The sequence below is a fragment of the Hippoglossus stenolepis genome, chromosome 8 (assembly GCF_022539355.2).
Source record: "Hippoglossus stenolepis isolate QCI-W04-F060 chromosome 8, HSTE1.2, whole genome shotgun sequence".
Classification (NCBI taxonomy): Eukaryota; Metazoa; Chordata; class Actinopteri; order Pleuronectiformes; family Pleuronectidae; genus Hippoglossus; species Hippoglossus stenolepis.
Window position 1 is genome coordinate 15,836,531 of NC_061490.1, and position 20,630 is coordinate 15,857,160.

Below are 20,630 nucleotides of genomic sequence, written 5' to 3' on the forward strand. Positions count from 1 at the left end.
GTGGTGGTCTGACAATTCATTGATTCAGATTTATATTCAAATTTTGCTCAATCCTGTTTGGTGCACAGAATAGCCCCTCCATGTTTAAGGGCCTTCAGTGGAAGAATTTGAATGACCATTGTTTAGTTAGGGTTACCAAGAAATGTATAAAACTGGTCCATAGTTATGCAACACAACTGTGTGTTATCTGCTGTAAGTGCAATGTTAGACCAGGACAAACAATCGTTGAGGGTGAATTATGTGTGTCGAGGGCCTGAAAACAGCCTAGAGAGAGAGAGTAGGAGGAGAGAAGACAGATTGTCAGTACCTGCAGTGTTTACCCTCCTGACTTCACCGTTTGACCCAGCCATGCAATCTCCTAAAAGCTTCAGATAAAGTTAATTAACGGATGATGTCCGAACAGCAGGTAGAGACAAGAAGACCTTCAAACAGCTGCTAAATGAGAAACTGATCTCTGACCCCGGTTGCGTTTTCATATGGTGTGTGTGTGTGTGTGTGTGTGTGTGTGTGTGTGTGTGTGTGTGTGTGTGTGTGTGTGTGTGTGTGTGTGTGTGTGTGTGTGTGTGTGTGTGTGTGTGTGTGTGTGTGTGTGTGTGTGTGTGTGTGTCTCTTTCTCGCGTTATATGTATTTACAGTTTTAAGTGCAGATAAGTGGATGTTCATGTGAAGTCATGTTTTTCAACCATTGACCCTTTCAATGACATCTGAGTCATTGTGACTTGTGGTCAACCACTCCAAACTCCTAGTTGTTGTTCCAGAGATGACAACTTCAGGTGACCTTTAAATTATGCTGTGTGGGGGGGATATCTGAAATGATTGGATGACCTTTTATTTTTTCATCATCCTCCACCCCTTAGCTGTACATTTGCCAAACACAGCGGTGAGGGTGGCCGGGGCTTTTGTCAGAAATTGCAAACGCGTATGAGTGCATCGCAGTTATTATTCTGAAAAATGCTCCGAATCTCCCAAATATACACCAACCCCCTGGGCAATCACCGAAGTGGCTGATCTGTCACACTGATAGCCGGGGAGGAGTCTAATTCAGATGCATTATTTCATGTAGCGATGACTAAAACAGCAGAAACGGGTGCTGACATGTGCTTTGATGCTCCTTCTTCCCCTCTCTCTCTTTTAGTGGGATGTTTTTCGATGGCAATCACACCTACATGATTGAACCTGGAGGAGAGGACAGCAGCAATGTAAGTACCCCGCAAAATCTACATGGGAATGTATGCACTTTGTAGGAGCTAGTGGACGATGGCTCCTCTCATGGGGATTTTTCAATTTGTTCTCCCTCCATCTTTTCACGTCCAGCTGCCTCTTGTCTCTCGTGTGAGTCCTCCGCGGTCAGAAAATCTGTTAGAGCAGTGGTCTCCAACCTTTTTCCCCCCCGACGTATCCACACACCACAATCGGATTAGCTCAGATACATCTTTATTAATGCCAACCAACATCCCCCAATTTGTGTCAATCAATTAATCAATTTCTTTATCATTTCATCGTTTCCGTCACTTATTAAACAATTACGTCTGTTCCAGTTCTCATATTGAAAAGTATTATATCTATTGTGATGATCTTATAACAGGACCAATACATCTTTTTTTTCTGTTCATTTGATTTAAGCTCTGCTCAGAAATGCCTTGGTGCTGCATCTAAAGCTGGTGTTATAGTTTCAGCATTAGTGAAGCTCCACATGATGTAATACCTTATACAGACAAAAATATAAAAACCATCCATCCAAAGTGTCCGCAGCTGACCATGTGCATGTTGGTAGGTGGCTATAATTGAGGCCTAAGTCTTGCCATGGTAGGGAAAAACCTGACCTCCCGGAAACGGAAGAAGCGACCCCTGGGACACAAGTTGGGATTCTCTTTGTGCCAGGACTGTGCTCAGCAGATGATACATGAGAATAGTTTTCCTGATGTCCCAGGATTCATACATGGGTCAGCTATTGTTCCGCGAGGAGCCGGACACAAAACCAGTATCAGTTACAGATCACAAACCTGCGGCTGTTCCTTATGAACCCAGAGAGTGGCGGACAGGTCTCAGGACAAAGGGGATTTGCTGAGTTACTAAGTCAGCAGACAGCAGAAAACCCTACAGCCAATTAGATAATACAAATCAAAGGCATTACGGTCGGAACGAGGGGACAGATCTGAGATTGTCTAAAGACGCCGTGAGCATGAGAACAGCTGCTGATACTGGTGTGTGTGTGTGTGTGTGTGTGTGTGTGTGTGTGTGTGTGTGTGTGTGTGTGTGTGTGTGTGTGTGTGTGTGTGTGTGTGTGTGTGTGTGTGTGTGTGTGTGTGTGTGTGTGTGTGTGTGTGTGTGTGTGTGTGAGAGAGACTTTCTTACTGCTCTAATTAAAACGTTCAGGAGAAGTGTGTCTGGTGTTAATCAGTAAGGGACGAAAGGAGACAAGATAAGAGAGGTCAGGGACTTCTTTACCTGCTCCTGTTCTGTCATCTCCTGCGTCATCTCTCCTCCGCCTCTGTCATTCCTCTCCTACATTTTCTGGAGAGACTGAATTATTCAAGTGATGAGAGCGAGATCTTATCACATAATATTACTGCGGCGCTTGTCTTCAGAGACACAGTGTTGTGGTCACCTTGTTCAGGTCAATTCCAACGGATACAGTGATGTAAACGCACATCAAAGTTTTATCTGCCCTAGTTTCATTGTGATAAATCATAAAATTAAAAAACAAATCTAGTTTTAGGAAACATATGTTTATGTGCTATATTTCAAATACACAGTGCAATTAATTAAAGAACAGTTAATTAAACAGGGCTACTGTTTATATCACAGGGAGCAATATGTGTGAAAATAAAACTAGAAAAGCTCATTTCAGTAACTGAGATGGCAAATCAACGCTCGTGAAAAACTGCTGAAGTACTTTTGAGATTTGAGTTACCTTTACTTTATTATTTGAGAAATGTGTCTTTAGCTAGGCTATTTGTTACGTTGCAGATGCACATACAAACATATGATCCCCTCATCAAGTGCGATGTAATATGTATGTATAGGATTTAAGTGAATGATCTAAAGACAAATTAAATTCCCCGTCATGTCCATATTTTAAAATGTTGAAATATTCGATTTCATCTGGGCGCACGTATTTGTTCCTCTCAGATAAATGATGTAAAACGCACTGATGTGTTTCTGGCAAACACTTGGCATGTTCCTCCATTGGAGTTGTGTTGGCTTTGGCTGGACGAGGGAATCCTGTCTGCAGGATGATGCTGGGGACAGCTCTGCCCTGGAGTCCAGCGGTGGCTGTCAGTGTGTCAGCACTGAGCTCTGGATGTCTGCTCCCCTTGGGTGATGGTCCACATTGACTGTCTCTCCCCGTCTGCATCCGTGTGGGATTTGGTGCGTCTCTTCTTCTCTATTTCCCTCACAGTCAATACGGATCTCTTTGTCTCTCTCCGACAGTCTGGTCTGTGAGTCGTCCTCTCATTTTTGTCAAACAGACCTGCAGATGTCTGCTGCAACAACCTAAGTGCTTTTTTAAAAATTGTATGGTCAGACATGTTCCTGTTATAGCCTGGAACAGCCACATATCACTCTGTCACTGAGTAACAGCTTCGAATGCAGCATGATGCACCACTGATTCTGGCTGTTATGATCTGCTTGAAAGTGATGGTCAGATGGGGCGGCTGTTGAGATGGAGAGTCGGCATGGATCCTGTCGGCCATATGGTAAATCCATCTGCCCTCCTTCCTCCAAGCCAGGAGAAGTTATGCAGGGCATTAGCTCGGTGTGTCCTGAACAAGCAGCTCTTGTCTCCTCATGCAGCTGAATTGGCTTTAAAGTGTCTTATCGTGTTATGTAAATAGGCTTGTGTACAAGCAGATTACAGTAGTGCCACAATTAAAGTTCACTACCTAATAACATGATGTGTGGGCACTACGCGGCTGATAAATCCAGCACTTCCTGGGTGTGTGTGTGTGTGTGTGTGTGTCTGTGTGTGCAGGCAACTTGTAGGGAGGATGTGTAATGGTAGCTTGCTTATGCAGAAAACACCATATGTTTTGTGTTTTTATTTTTTCTGAACAGCTTCCCAAATCCACCTGCACCTCAGGGATCCTGTGGCTACGTCCCAACAGCTCCTTTTGTTTGCTTTCAGTGAAGATTGAGACAAAGCATAGTGCTGCTTACTGTACTGCACACAGTCGAGGGCCCTTTGTTGCAGATCATACTCCCTCTCAAATATCCTTGAATTGTTGCTTGGTAGTGGATACATTTTTTCCAATTTGGTACAAAAGTTCACTTGAACTCCTGGATGAACTGATTAGAATTTCGGGGATCAAAGGTCACGGTGACCTAATAAAACCCTTCTTTTCCTCAGGAACAAGTTATCTTAAGAACTCCTCGTGAGAATCCTTTTAAATTTGGCCCAAATGTTCACTTAGACTCATGGATTAACTGATTCGATTTCAGTGTTAAAAGGTAAAACGGTATGTGACCTCATAAGAATGTGGAAAATAAATGTATGTAGACTGAAACTGCACTGGTTGGCGGAAGCATACAACCACAGGGTGGTCATTCTAGTTTTTTCAATATCTCTTCATTTTATTGCTCTGGGCTTCTTCCATTTTCTGTAAAACATACCCAAGCATCCCATCTCATTCTGTCCACAACTGGTCTGCGTTTTTTATTGTTGCAGTCTTCAGATCCCGTGTGGCAATCTAACCTGCAGGGGCAAGAAGGAGGAGAGGCTGTGGATAAGTGTCCTCAGTTGTAGGGGGTGGGGAGCTGGAGGATGGAGAGAGGGTGTGGTGGCAGGTTGTGGGTGGGGGTTGTTAGCACTTTGTGCCAAAGGGAAGATTTTTTTTCCATACGAGCACAAGCTGGGAATGTGTCTTAAAAAAGAAGGGGGTCGGGGTCTCCCTGTGGCCTCGAGCCAACTTCATGTTGCTAAACCTGGACCGGTTCATTCACACATGCAGCCAGAGAGCGGTAATAAAAAGTGTGTTACCCCTCGCTGCTTTATATTCATGAGCCAGCCGCCTGTGTCTGAGGTACCATCTCCCTTGGCAACCCAGGCTCCGCCCCTGTCTCTTTGTATCACGACATATGAAAGCCATCTGTGTTTAGACCCTTAATCTCCATCACTGCACACACCCTGCAGAGTCTATATGCTGTGAGTGTATTTTATTTGACAGAAAAGACTGGCTGGGAGGGATGATCTGGGGAACAAAGAACACACCGGTCAAGAAAATGCTTTATTACAACTGTTAATTCAGCAGTAACGGCTCTGATAGTGATGGATGATGCTGTGTGTGTGTGTGTGTGTGTGTGTGTGTGTGTGTGTGTGTGTGTGTGTGTGTGTGTGTGTGTGTGTGTGCGTGTGTGTGTACGTGTACGACAAATGATATAAAAACATCTGCACATCTTTTAATTTCGTTCTTATTAATCATCAGCCGCTAAACTCTCAGCTAACATGTCAGCGTCACATCAAAGTGGAAGTTGATTCCAATTATGAGAGCCACAGTTCAGGCTTCTCATTCAGATGCTCATTCTATTTAAACGACATCAAAGATAAGACAAAACACTTGACGGCCTAAAGCTGGGTTTTAATGGACCGCTGACTGTTCTTAATTGGCTTTGGTCTTTATATTCCTAAAAATGGTTTTATTCCGCTTTTATTGTGGTAAAATGGTGTTCCTCATCCAAGCAGAGGTAAAGGTGTAATTTTCTATTTCACATGGCCATATATTACAGTACACTGGCGCCCTGTCCAGGGTGTAACCCACCTCTGGCCTAATGTCAGCTGGGATTGGCTCCAGCTCCCCCCACGACCCTCAAAGGACAAGTGGTATATATAATGGATGGCTGGATATATTACAGTGAATACAATTTGCCCCTAATTCTGATACCAATTAACCAATTAAACAACTGTATACCTACATTCAACCAACAAATTGTCTTTAGTTAATTTACCGAATCTACTTTATGATACAGGCTCCTCAAATGTGGAGATTTGTAGCTATTTGAAGATATTTGTGTGTAGCTTAGCGACTGGAGATGAGTGTTCATTCACTGTGCCAGAAAAGATCCTAATGCAATTATCACCAAGCCACTATTACAAAATATGACTCCAAAAATGTTAACGTCTGCTTATCAGATACAGATTCTGAGCAGGACTAGCTCAATTAGAAAACCTTGACAGAATATCTGCGTTCATAATAATGTGGACAGCTGGAGCCTCTGTGTCATTGGTGATGAAGCAACAACTTTAAATTCCACCAGTGATTCAAGTCATCATGAAGCGATCAGATGAGGATTTACAGCATTTCCGGGAAACCAGAGCCTCACAGGGTGTCGATTTCTCAAACTATTTATCAGTCCAAACTGAACCCGGCTGAAAGCATCAACGTCCTCACATTTGTAATTCAGTTTGGCTGAACAGATGCCCAGTTTCACCTCTCAGCTTTTTGCCAAGACAGGGAGACAGAGACAAGTGACTCACATGATTACTTTACAAATGAGACCGATTTGTGTCTCTATTTTTTGTTGCAATTACAAATATTGAGTATTTAAATTGGTTTACCTCAGCAGCACATAAGCAGACATGCAGATGTATTGGGATTTGTTTTAATAAAAACAAAACAATGACAGTATAGAAAAAAATATTTGACAATATCGTGAACCTAAACATTAAAGATTAACATTACGTTGATCAGTGCTCATTAAGCAAAACACACAAAAGGCAACAACTGAACTGACTGTTAAATTGGGATTAATCACAACTACGACCAGCCTGAACATCACACTTCCAGCTAAGTTGGCAGACGTTTAGTGGTACTAATAGAACAAATTAACACGTCTCACCACTTCCTCTGGTGATACAACTGCTTTTTATATTTAATGAGTTGATCATAATATGTCCTGTAGAGCAAATGAACAGTATTATCATTCCTGTCATTGCTGTTTCTGACATTACAGCTCTGCATCTGTTCATTACATTAAACAAAACTCACAGATTTAGTGCCATGATCCTTTTCACATAAACATGCAGTAAAAAAAACAACATATATGCTGCAATAATGGATAAATAGTTATTTAGAGGCCATACAATTACAAAGGCAATGTAAACTGGCACAGTATTCACATCATTAGTGCATTAAAACCTTTAACAGCTGCTCTTTGCAGTGTAGTGTGACATTCTTAACAATTCATGTTAAAATTCACTAAACGAGTGAGTGAGTTAGTAGGCGTCTATTTAAAAACATATAGTATAAGGTCAGTAAGTGTTTGTTCAGTAGTGATAACAGAAGACCTCCATAAAGTGGATACCAAGACAAATCACTTTTACATGATCATGACAAGTTCAACATTAAAAACGTAACAGAAAAATATACTTTTGGCAGCAAACATAGAGGCCTCATGAATGTTTAGTCAGAGTGGTATTTTATAAAAAAGCCAGCAACCAAATGCACGTGCCCGTTTGCTTGTAACTACTAAGTTGGTCCCTTGTCCACCAAAACAGGTGAGGAAACATAATGTGATGATCGTACTCTGGTGAAATAGTGAAGAAAAGTTAGTTGAGGTGTCTTTCAGTGATTATGGCTCCAAATGAAACTTGAATTTCTTCCCTTTCTACATCAATAAGCTGAATACAGTGTTGTTAACACCCGTGCTTTAGTGTTCATATATTTTAACGAAAATATCATCCTTCATATTGTACCTCTGGGTACATAAACATCAATCTACCAACCTGGATTGAACTGACTGAATTCACTGTAACTCTAGAGGCTATTAATAGCTCTCATGTTAATAACTTCCATCCATCAAACTCTGTTAGTTTCATCAGTGGTGAACCTAAATAAGGTTAAAAGACTAAAGGCTTCAAGGACTTCTCTTCTCTTAGTCTCCTTGTGTCAGCACAGGAATGTCGATTTCTATGGCAGACATGCGTGAGCGGCTGGAGTAGCGGTGGCCAGCGTAGCCGGATCCATATCCCTGAGAGGGAGCGTAGCTTTGCGAAGGTGCATAACTCTGCGAGGGTGCGTAGCTCTGCGAGGGTGCGTAGTTCTGCGAGGGAGCGTAGCTCTGTGAGGGAGCATAGCTGTAGGCCTGGGTTCCTCCAACCTCCGAGCCGTACCCATCTGGAGCAGAAATCTGAGACATGTACACTTGTGTAGGTGCAGGGGCAACCACACTTTGTGCATAGCCGTGGGTTGGCACATACTGCTGCGTGTCGATGACTGTGGGAGGATAGGCTTGTGGTGGGAAGGGCTGAGGACCATACACTGGGGAGGGAGGATATCCGTTGGCAGTGAGAGGCTGAGTGGACGGCGAGGTCGACATGGACGGCAGTGGCAACCAGAAGGGTGAAGGCAACTTCTTACACATACAATACCACATGAACATTAGCAGCGCGGCCAGCATTAGTCCTCCGGAGCAGCCTATTGCTACATATACAGCAAACCCATCAGAGAACATGTTGTCATATCGGAGGTTCAGCGCCTTAGTGCGGAATAGGAACCACACTGAGGGGGCGATGGCGACAGCTCCACCCAGGAACAAGAACGTCCCAGCCACCAGGTGACAGCCCGCACTGTTGACCAGGAATTTGAGAGTTTTGATGTCCGGCTCAGGCTTGTCTGAGCAGCAGCAGGTCTTACACATCCCAGCCATGCACAGCAGCAAGGCCAGCGAGCCGAACAGCAGGCCTGCAGGCAGACAGAACTGCAGGAGCCGCAGATCGAGCTGGTCCACTTTAGAGTACCACTGGAAATATGAGAAAACATGACTTCTGTTAGGACAACTTCCAAACATAACAGGAAAAAACAGCTGAAACAGAGGGAAGCAAGCTGATAAAAACAATACCTCTGAATCATAGAAGTAGCATCCTGAGTAGCCATCCTGTTTCACACATTTAGCCCACAGCCCATCATACACACTGATATTCTTAGCGTTGCGATTGAAGGTGACGAGTCTCGTTACTCGCCACTGTGGTATTACAGCTGCCACGGCAAGCCCTGCCACTGACACGAAGGCAATGATGAAGGAAAACGCGTTGGTGGCATGGATGTCCCGGCACGACATGGTTGTTGGTGCCGACAGGAACTGAGGCCACGAGGAGAATTCCTGTTTGAACGGAGGAAGTCAGACAGAAAGAAGTGGCTGGTCAGTGTGGTGGGAATCAACAGGGCCTCAATGTAATTTTTAGCATTATTTTACATTATACAGAACTCCTGATAATGAGGAAAAAAACATGGTTATACAAGTATATTGAATGGCCCCATTAGTACTGAAGTAAGCTAACTGTGCCACAGACTGACCTAGCTATGGGCAACCCCCCTGTCTTCAACACAGTTTAGCTGACCCAGTATCTGCTGTCCCAGAGAAACAATGCTCTCATTTCATTAGCAAACACAGTGGGGATGACTTGACGGCTGAGGTCGCCGAGTGTCTGTACTGCAGTGCGTTGCATAGACTGTACAGCTACACAATTAACAATTGTGTTACACTCTTGAGTTTTATATAGATGACAGCATGCTTGCAGCCGTGACTTGACCTCGGTATCACAACTTCATTTCTAGATACTTTTGGAGTTGATTTAAGATTTACTATGAAACAATTACTTGCTGAATAAGTGAATCTCCCAGTCTTAAACAAAGGCTCTTCAAATGATTTGATGCCATATATCCTGGTTCAGAAGTGAGGACATTAACATTAAATCAGATCTTTTACATGATTCTTGGAATTTGTTTGGATTAAATCTTGAATTAATGTTTTTGACCCAGGTTTAACTCACCACTTGTAACTTGTCCAATCAACTGTGTATTTTAACTTCTGAGGTTCTAAGGTTGATTTTTATCTTAATTTACACATAATTAACTAAGTAAGTTCTGAAGTGAACGTGGTAACAAGTGCTTAAAATACATGACAAGAGGTTAGTGATTAAACATTGACTTAAGCTATAGCAGTATAATTATATAAACAACACTGTGTGTTCAAGTCAAACTGTGATTAACGTTCCACCACCACTGAGTGATAACTAGTATTTAGGAAGCTGTTATTACACTCAGCAGCCTCTTTATTAGCCTAGCAAGCTAAGCTAACGATCTGAGTGGTTACAGCAGGTTAGCTCTGTTAGCTCATCGTCCATAATTCAATCAACAGCAATTTATATCAACAATTATATTCGCTCGAACGTATCACCTGAATATGACACCGATGAACAACTGGGTCATCAAAACCAATTCAACACTGACTAGCTCGTTACGTTAGCCAGCTAGCTCAGAGTTAGCATTACAGCAACCTGTTGCGTCTGGATCACTGCGTAGATATGAAGCTAAAAACACGGTAACTACAATGAAGGAAGGCTCCGGTACCGTGTGTGTCCAGCAGGTAGATCGTGTTTAGATGGGAGATGGAGGCATTTCGGCTTATTTCTCCTTTAACGCTGCTACAGACGATAGAGACGTTTTTACTCCGGTACAGTACGAGAGTAAACAGGAAGTGGCTTCAGAGTAAAAGGAGCGTCCCCGCCCTCAGCGCCGTCTCACAGGTGCTGCTGAACCCTCACCCTTGTCTTGTTCCTGTTCACCCATAACAAATAGATTTCCTGGAATTCATTTCTAGGATACTAGAAATCGACACAAAGCAAATTAAAACAAGATAAAAGAGTAAGAAATGCAAAACTAGCACAAAAGAATAAATACAATTTCCAAAAAGTAGGTTGAAATATTGAAAGTGATGCTCGTACAGTAAACTGTAAAACAGGTACAGTAGCAGCAAAGTGTTTTGTAAGGAGGCAGGGGTAAACATTTAATCTAAACACTCTTTAATGTTTGTTTTCATAGCAGCCATCAGATATTGTGTGGTTCTCTCAGGTACCTCCTTATCATTTCCTTTGCTCTGAGTGCGACAGATACAAATGTGTGTTTATCTGTGTACGCAGTTAATACAAATTAGACAGAATGTGTATTTATCTTAATTTGGTTGCCGATAAGCAGTATAAACACACAGTATATATGTATTCAGCCGCTTTATTGCAGTAGTACGCTTTATAGTACGCTACTTTCCAGACTTGTGTTTTCAAGTATTCTGATCAAATTTATTGTCGTATTATTAATCAAATAATCTGTTGTATGAATTTTGTGGTGGTGAGAGGGCTGTAAGGTACTGACCTCTCTTTTTGGAGGGCTTGAACTCTTTGACCTCAATGCTGAGATCTTTCTGAGTAATTTGTTTGATTTGTTTTTGCGCCATGTAGAAAACGTTAATAAAAGCCTGTTTATATCCGACACTTGGTTGTGACCTGTTTTACTGACAAACTTGATTGACGTCCTTTTTTTTTGTGCCTTCCAGGGCGATGTCCCCATTCACATGATTTATAAATCTGCAGGGGAAGACCTCCTCAATGGTAAGATGGTGTTTTGCGATGTACTCTACATGTATTCATGCTAAACACTGGAAACTGTTCCTTGAATGCTGATAGCTATAAATGTTCCTGTTTCCTAGGTGACCTGCCAGAGCCACCGTTTCCCAGCCCTCCGTTCCCCGGGTCTAAAGTAGTTCACAGGAGACAAAAGAGACAGGTATGACTCTGCTGCAGCTTCAGTTAGAAAATCGTCATCCTTAGCAGAGGGCTGCCGATGCTCTCGTGTTCACTTGAATTTGTGTTGTGCACATGAGCATGTGTGTTTCTATAAATTTAAGATAGAGAGATTTTTAGGCTTTTTGTTTCCCGCCTGTATGTTTTATGTTTATCCACAAAGTCAGAGCACTGTTTCCTCTCTATCCTCCCACACTTCAGCTCTCCAGCTCTCCACCTCTGTCTCTTCTTCTCCTCCTCCCCTTGTTTTTCATGAAATATTCACCTTATGAGTAACACAGTCAGATGTCTGCAGCTTTCTGTCCGTTCAGTCCTCGGAGCCACTCTCGTCTTTATTTGTAGAACAAACACCTGTGTTAGATTTTTTTCGCAAATAAATGTCCTTATTGATTTGTCGTCTCTCCTGTTTTCTTGGTGAAGCAGGAGACCTGAGTTGATCTTTGTGTTTACTGTGTGTTTACTGTGCGTGTGCGTGTGTGTGTGTGTGTGTGTGTGTGTGCTCTCCTGAAATCCTCCTTGAGGCGCACAGTCTTGCTTTGAGGAAACTAAGAAAAGTGCTGTCTTGTTTCCTCTCAGGCTCCACATGTGTCACACAGTGTCGAGGATGAGATCAAATACATTGAGTTGATGGTGATCAATGACCATTTAATGGTAAGTTTTTAACTACTTATGGTGTGAATGTGCAGTTATGATAGAAAATACTGTAAAATTATAACACAATAATTCGCTTATATTTTTATTACTGCGTGAATACTGCTTGTGTTTGTTACTTGTGCCTGCAAATTACTCACAAATCACTATAAAATTATCAAATTTATTATTTCACTATATAAAAAAAAAAAGATTTACTGTATTTAATGATTTTTTAATTATGGTTTGTAATAAAGTATATGGAGCTTTGGCCCAGCATGAAATACTTGATAGCAAAATCAACTTATTTTTGTTTTGGTCTTTTCATGGGATTTGTTGATGATAAAGAAAATATAGAATATCCCTGTAGACTTGCTGAGAGCTCATAGTTCAGGATGCTGGGTGGGCTGAGAGTCAGCACTTAAAAAAGTGCGTGCACTCCTGAGTCAATCAAATAAAAAACTACCTGTGTTGTGCATGAAACAGAAAATGATTTGATCTTAATGTGCCTAACTAAGATCCACTGGGACTGACTTTTGCTTCATACACAATGTCAGTGATATTCGGAGCGAATTAAACGCTTCTTTCATACATTTCAATGGCTTAAAATGAATTTGTTCCAGATTATGGATCCTGCTTTTAATCGCTTCCTCTCCATCCCTCTGTGCCTCTCTCTGTCTCCCTCCAGTACAAGAAGCATCGGCTTTCCGTTGGGCACACAAATAACTATGCTAAGTCAGTGGTCAATATGGCTGACATGGTAAGAATTGTATTGATCCTCTTCTTGGAAAGCTTGCCACAAGCACTCCCACCATGTAGCGAAGTCAAGCACACACTGCACTGATTTCTCATTTAACCAACCTCACTCTCTCCATTTAAAACCTCTCGGCCAGTGATGAGTTTCCAGGTTTCAGAGGATTGAAGCGGTGGCACATTCCGACAGTACAGTGGCAGATATTTCAATGTTTGATTATTTGTGGCCACATCTGTGTGCTGTGTTACGGAAATCTGACCTGCTGCAGGGTCATGTCTGTAAGCTGATAGGCCGGTGAAGCTGGAGGAAGGTCACGTTTTTTGTGTTGTGTCCTTGAAGACGATCATATGAAGCCAACTCTATTTGAGAATTACACATTGATTTCCATGTACAAATAGAGTTGTCTTTCTGCCACAGCACAGAGGCCACATTCACATCCCATATTCTAAATGGCAGAGCAACTGCAAAGTATACAGACAAAATTTATCAAGTTTTAACATCTATATATATAATTTTATAGTCCATTCTTTCCCAAACAAATCCCTACCCACTATAGAGTGTCACAAGCAAGTATGTACCTTTTTCATTCAGCTCCCAGGTTTATTATGTACCGAAAATAACATTCCCAAAATAATCAGCATGTACTTTATAAGCCAATTCTTTTAAATTGAAGCATTCACATAAGTGCACATGGAAACACTGTTGAATGCCTCTTTTGAAGTAAATGTTTTATGATATATAGAAACACACAAAACCAGAAATTGGCAATTCGGCTTTGACCTTTTGTAATTTTATTCTGCTGTGGTAAACATTTTTTTTGACACTGTCACCTTTATTGTTTAGCAGATATTGTAGCTACAGGCAGGAAACAAGGGCAGAGAGCGGTGTGACATGCAACAAAGGCTCCCAGCTGTAATCAAATCGGGGACATTGCGGTTGTGGCTGTCAGGACATCTCATAAAATAGACATTTTGAGTGTTCGATAATTGCATGGCCTTCGGGGGTCAGTAATGGCAGTTTCCGTATTTTGGAAACAGCACCTGGACTAGATAAGATGTGACCGTGACCACACCGGTGAGATGAATCCCACCGTAAAAATCAGCGTGAGGAAAATGTAATCGTAGGTTTATGTGCATGACGACGTAATGTTTACAGAAGTGCATTATAGAGCGAGTCCTGGTGCAGACTCGCTGCCTGAGGGTTTTTATTTGCAGAACACAGCTCTTAATATGGAGATCCGACCACATGCGTGCACAAATAGAAACAGAGAGTGTCACATATCGCTGATTGCTCCCTCACTGCTCTGTCAGGTTATTCGTGAGATTGTCGTTACTCAGCGAAGAGGCCCTGCTTGTGTCTTCTCCTCCAGTGTTTCTCAGGACCCCAGTAGACTTCCATCTCATGAAAGCAAACATTGTCATTTGCTCGTCCTTTGTCCTTCAGAGGGTTTTCACTTGTTGACTCCGTCTAGCCGCCTGCAATGTGCTGCTGTCTGGTTCGGGATCGTATTAATCACACTGGTGCTGTCATAATGAGCAGCTGGAGATGATGCTGACTTTGAAAGATGCCTGTCAGTGTTTATGCAGATCAGGCTGTGCCATTTGTTTGTTCTTTCTTGAACTAATGAGACTTTTAAAAGATAACAAAAACACTGATATTCATTTTCCTTCAAATCCCCCCCCCCCCAGATCTTCAAGGAACAGCTTAATACTCGGATTGTGCTGGTTGCTATGGAAACCTGGTCAGCGGACAGCAAGTTCAACATCGACGACGACCCCATGGTGACCCTGAGGGAGTTCATGAAGTACAGGAAGGACTTCATCAAGGAGAAATGCGACTCTGTTCACCTCTTCTCGTGAGTCCGAACGTCTGAGAGGATTTTCTCGCCCAATCCGGTGCTCAGAATCTTTTCTTATGGAACTCATACATTTTCTTGTTTCATCAGAGGGAATCGCTTTCATAGCGGCTGGGGTGGAGCTTCCTACATGGGAGGCGTTTGCTCTCTCACTAAAGGAGGCGGAGTGAATGAGGTGAGTCACTGACAATTCCCCAAAACCTGTCAGCATCAGCAACAATAATCATTCTCAGTTGTCCATTACAAGAAGAGTAATAACACACTGTAAAACACTTTTGTTCCACTTCATGTGTTAGTGCAAGTATTAATAAAATCACCTTAAAAGGAGATACCTCTGTAAGCTCTTTCGTTCTCCTCAGGCTGATCTAGTAAACTTCTTATTCTCTGTCTCCGTCTGTCTCTCTCTCTTCACCAGTACGGGAAAACGGACGAGATGGCCATAACCCTCGCTCAGTCGCTTGGACAGAACATTGGCATCTTTTCGGACAAGAAGAGGATCCTCAACGGTACATAGTTAAACCTGAATGTGTGCAGACTCATTTTCAAGCCTCTTTTCTGCGCAATAAAATGATCAACGTGTTGTTATTCTAGGTGAATGCAAGTGTGATGATCGCTGGGCAGGCTGTATCATGGATGACGTTGGGTAAGTTAATTACATTTAACAAATGATTCTTGACGACACATCTTTCACAGATGCTAGAGACACAATGTCCAGTGTTTTTCATCAAAGCTAACCCTAACGTTTGGATCAAAATACTGTTTGTTAAAATGGACTTGAAATTGATTTGTGGTGTGGATTCATTGTGCAGGCATTACTTTTTTCATCAGTCAGAGTTCTCCAAACAAACTTCAATCACAACATCATCCGAGTTGAATACTATACCGTAGTTTTACTTCAATGCTAACATCACAATTAACCCTTTGTCCAAAACCCCAAAATGTCATCTGTAGTGTTTTTTTTATTTTTATATTTAAATGGATAACTGACCCATCAAATCTGACTTGAAGTATTTAAAGTGTAAGTGTAAACAGTTGTATTCTGTATCTCAACATTTATAATTTTAATGTAAACAGACCACAAAATAATGTGGCTACTTGGATATTTGAATTAAATATGAACTGAAAACCCAAATGTTCTAGATAATGTGGGTTTTTAAAGTTTTGTCACAATTAGGACTTGGTTCTCATACAATAACAATAAAACAATAGCAATGTAACAAAAAGTCTCATATATCAATATGATGATTACGCATTGTGTAAGCACAGTGAGGAGGTATAACGCATCATTGATCAACCTCAGATTTGTAAGATGTTTTGCTGTTTATCAAGTGTTTGTCATTCTCATGCTCATAAAGAAGATTTTAAAACCACAACCTCCACTCAGGAGCAAAAATTGTCTTTAAACTTAAAATAAATAATAATGAGATAAATTTTCCCCTTTTAAATTGATAGCATTTTGGCCATATTGCCCAATCTTAGTCACAATACTCTCTTATTCATCAATATAAATATGTTGATTAGAATATTTCCATCCAGTGTCATGTTATTGTAGTTTTGTAACTAACCACTAGGTGCCAGTCTGTGTGTATGGTATCAGTTTGTTTATATAACTGCATTGGGCTCCTTTCAGTAGAAATGTATTATATAATGTGATGCTTGCTAAGATTATGAAGTAGGTAATAAGTCAGTCTTTGTATATTTTAAGCTTTCAGTTTATACATAACTCATGTCAGTATCTGTACAGTGTGATGAAGCTTGCTTGCTCACTGTGAGCACAAGTATGCGACTGGGTGTGTTGTGTGTACGGATCACTGTGCTGTGTGTGTGTTTGTGTGTGTATACCCCTCTTCTTAAATACTTCTCACATTCCCCCTCTATCCCGAATGGGACAGCAGGTGAGCAGAAGCTTGACTAGAACGTTGCCTGTGCTGTTCTGAACCAACTGGCTGCCTCGGAGGGGTTGTCAGTCATCACAACCTTTCCCATTTCATCTGAGAGCACTACGGCCTCGGTGGCCCACGGCTTCTCTTTTGATTCAAATGATATGAACAAATACAGTTTGATGTCTCTTTATTATGCACTGGCTGTATTTTTCAATATCATTTTTAAACAATTTCACATGTACTTTATGTGAATCTTTCAGTTTGTGGTCGATGTCGCCGGCCGATCAACCCAGAGAGTTTTATTAATTTGGTTATTCTGATTATCGATAAGCTCTTTCTCCCTCCTGACCTTTTGAAAGTCAGAACTTTTCATCACTTCTGTTTGTCCATGTCTAACCGATTGAAACAGTCTGCAATGTCATTCTCATCTTAGGCCAATATTTGTCTCCCTCATTTCCCTGTAACAACAGTATACACCCCGGCACTACCTGTCCAGATCCTGCTTTATTGGATTTCCATAATAAACCGACTATGAGATCACGAGGTCACATGACAGAGGACAGGTCACTCTGCGCTGTCCTCTGTGAATGGATCTGGCCTAGATCTGTTTTCTCTAAAACAAAGTCAATGGTATTTCAGACACTTGTATTCAATGAGCGACCTCAGTCATGTCCATTGACGGAAGTTTCTTTTTATCCCTCAGCACCTGCATGTGTGAATTACCTAACCTGACTACTACTAACTATTTCACATTTTTTCACAGGGTTTAGTTATAATGTGTGTATGTGTATGTGTGCGTGTGCGTGTGCGTGTGCGTGTGTGTGTATTTGTCTGTTCATGTGTGTGTGTATTCCTGCGCAGTGTGTGTGGCAGCTTATTACGGGCCTCTTAAATCCTAACTAAACCTAATACAAACTCAGCAGAGGGCACAGTCCATAGAGACGCACAATTTACTGTCTGAACATTATGGTCGAGTTAGGATTTTGAATTGTTCGATATATTTTCTATTGCTTCCTTTTACGTTTATTTTCTTTCCATGAAAGATCCAGGACAACATATGTATTTCAAAGGCAACATTATCAGACTAAATAAAACTGAAAAAGGACACAGGGAAGTTGTGGACATGAATCAGCCTGCACGGTTTAGCAGTGTTGCAGTGTGTTTGTGCGTATATACACTGCCACGTCTTCTAGTGACCACTGTGGGTGATAGGCTGATTGTGAAAGAAGGAAGGAAGAAGGAGGTTCTGTTTTTATCTGTGTTTGTTAGTTTGTAGAATTACACAAAATCTATACAACTGATTTTATTTTTCCCTTTCTTGAACATTGTGAGAGAATAATTCATGGATCTTGATGAAAACAATCCCGTTTAGGGGACTGATATTTATGAGTGAGCACAATTTGGTGAAGATTCAAGTAAAAATCTGGATCTAGTGAATTTATATGTAGTTTCATAACTTGACGGAGGTTCAAGATGTTTAAGATGCTATCGAACCTTTTCTCGGTGCAGAATGTGTCCACGTGCTTAACTAAGTCAATCTAAGCACTTTCTACAAATAATAACAGTAGTGTCTGTATTGTAATCTTTTGGAATACATATTTTGATCCCATGGTCTTAAGTACTGTGAAATGAAAAGTCTTTATCGTGGCTGAGTAGTAACATTAGTCCAAAAAGGATTGTACTTGTTTTGGTGACCAGTGAATCATTCAAGCACGCTTCATCTTTGTTTCACCTCTTATTACTGTTTAAAAAGAGATGAACACTACAAGATTTTTGACAAGATTCAACCCTGACCACACATTTGAAATCAAAGACACCGATCCCGCACGCCAACTTTAAACCCAATTAGTTTTGGAAATCTCTGTCAGATATTGTAGTGTACTTCATCCACCATCAAAGCCTCATTACTGCGTTCCTATACAACCAATCATCTCCGTAGTTTAGTCACATCACATATCAAGTAGCTCCGACCTCTCACAGCCCCGAGTCGCTCTGTTATTGCATTGTTTCCTGACTCAGTCCTGATCATCCACAGCCTGACACAGCCACAGAGGATGATGATGCTTAAGTGCTGCTCAGGTTCGGGTCGATATCGTTTTAAGACATCAGAGTGAACTCTGGACCTTTGACTGCATTAGACTCTGACAAATAGTTTGGATGTTGAAATGACGCAGAATTTCTTTCTGAAATGATGATGCAATAACAGTTGAAAAGTGAATCATCCACAATATCCAGGTTCATTTCCAGGACAAATTCACAAATTCATCTTAGATCCATTTACTCTTTACATATCCATCCCTGTTCTGGCCGTGTTAGCTACACTGTATATCCGCCTCCATGTTATTGTAAGGATCTCCTGAACTGTGAGTATCTGTCATAAAACATGACATTGTAAGAAATACAAACTTAATTCAATATGACAAATCTGCTGTGGTATTCCACGGAAATTAAATGTGAGGTTTGCAAAGTCCTGTTGTGTGTTTTTGTGAGCGAGTCCTCTCACTCCCATCTATTTCCCCTGTTATCTGAGGGTCCTGTCTGTACTGCAGCTTCAGTAACCGCATCATATGGTTGTGTTGAACAGTTTCTACCTGCCCAAGAGGTTCTCCGACTGCAACGTGGGGGAGTACCACAACTTCCTGAACAGCGGCGGAGGAGCGTGTCTGTTCAACAAACCTCTGAAGGCATGTCACACACACACACACACACACACACACACACACACACACACACACACACACACACACACACACACACACACACATATCATATATATACATGTAGTTGAAGGAGTTTTCTCAGAACTTTCCATGTTAATTCGGCCCTTTCCCCCCCCCTCAGCTGTTGGACCCTCCAATCTGTGGTAACGGCTTTGTGGAGCCGGGAGAGGAGTGTGACTGCGGCAGTCCAGCGGTGAGTGACAGCTCTGCACAAGGGACTGGATGAATGCAAACAGGGAAGAGGTGTCGTAAAGGGTTAACTCGATAATCAAGGTCAAAGTGATGGGATAATTTCCCAACAACAGAACCACCGACTGTGTCATACTTTCTGTGAGAGGAGGTAATTTGAACTAATGAGGTAATTTCCCAGGAGGAATCAAAGAGCTGCGTGAGGTTATTGCATTGATTATAGAGTTTGTCAACAGAGACTTTGTTTTAGTGGGTTACGTAAACTCTTCTAACACTTCCTAGTAGTTCTTATGTCAGACCAGGCCCAAGTCTCTGAACTCCTACCTTGAGATTAGACTCAGCACTTAACCTGTTTTTTAATCTTTGCTTTAAACATATTCTTATAGGAATGCCTGATTTTTGTTTGTTTGTATTATTTTCTGTTGTATTATCTTCCTTATATTTATTTTGTCTTGTTTTGTTCTGTGTTGCTTTATACCCATGTGTTTTGTAAAGAACATTGCAAGCTTGTTTAAATTTGTGCTACAGAAATAAATTGTTATTATTAACATAATTTCATGTATAATATGTTTTATAATATAATATAGATTCATATGTTGTGTTGTGTTTGTCCTCTAGGAGTGTGCCAGAGAGGGGGATACCTGCTGTGAGAAGTGTACTTTGACTCAAGGCTCAAAGTGTAGCAACGGACTCTGCTGCAACAACTGCCAGGTACGGGACAGTTTACTGCTGCACCTTCCATCTGCTGGTGCTGACTACCCATGATGCCAAGCAGAAGGAATTGCCTCTCAAGAATTTGGACTCTTATGTCATTAGTATCCATCTGCAATGAAATCATTCTGTAGTTTTGAAACAAGATTTGGAGGAAATCACTAACAAAGACAGTTATGCTCAGTCTTTGCTCCTGATAAGAGAAAAGTGTGTTTTCCTGCACAGTATCAACCTTTATAGTGAATTCATTTACCAGCTCAGTTTTAGTTAAGCAACCGTCATCAGGCATTTCCATTTATATTCTGTTTATAAG

General features: G+C 41.5%; 2 protein-coding genes across 4 annotated transcripts in view; one reads left to right on the forward strand and one right to left on the reverse strand.

Moving 5' to 3' along the window:
• The window catches only part of adam22 (ADAM metallopeptidase domain 22), a 58,736-nt gene that overhangs the window by 25,507 nt on the left and 12,599 nt on the right, over nt 1-20,630 (forward strand). For all 3 annotated transcript variants that reach the window (XM_035163371.2, XM_035163372.2, XM_035163374.2), the window contains 12 exons: nt 1,136-1,199; nt 11,329-11,383; nt 11,482-11,558; nt 12,152-12,226; nt 12,894-12,965; nt 14,648-14,814; nt 14,905-14,989; nt 15,230-15,320; nt 15,406-15,457; nt 19,282-19,381; nt 19,539-19,610; nt 20,225-20,317. In XM_035163371.2, coding sequence (XP_035019262.1) covers nt 1,136-1,199; nt 11,329-11,383; nt 11,482-11,558; nt 12,152-12,226; nt 12,894-12,965; nt 14,648-14,814; nt 14,905-14,989; nt 15,230-15,320; nt 15,406-15,457; nt 19,282-19,381; nt 19,539-19,610; nt 20,225-20,317 — 1,003 coding nt within the window. The remainder of the gene's footprint in view (nt 1-1,135; nt 1,200-11,328; nt 11,384-11,481; nt 11,559-12,151; nt 12,227-12,893; nt 12,966-14,647; nt 14,815-14,904; nt 14,990-15,229; nt 15,321-15,405; nt 15,458-19,281; nt 19,382-19,538; nt 19,611-20,224; nt 20,318-20,630) is intronic.
• On the reverse strand, nt 6,587-10,502 carry cldn12 (claudin 12). The gene is made up of 3 exons (XM_035163377.2): nt 10,350-10,502; nt 8,839-9,099; nt 6,587-8,739 (listed from the first exon to the last, which is right to left on the reverse strand). Exons 2-3 carry the CDS (start codon nt 9,055-9,057, stop codon nt 7,873-7,875), a joined length of 1,086 nt encoding a protein of 361 aa, XP_035019268.1. The 5' UTR covers nt 9,058-9,099; nt 10,350-10,502; the 3' UTR covers nt 6,587-7,872.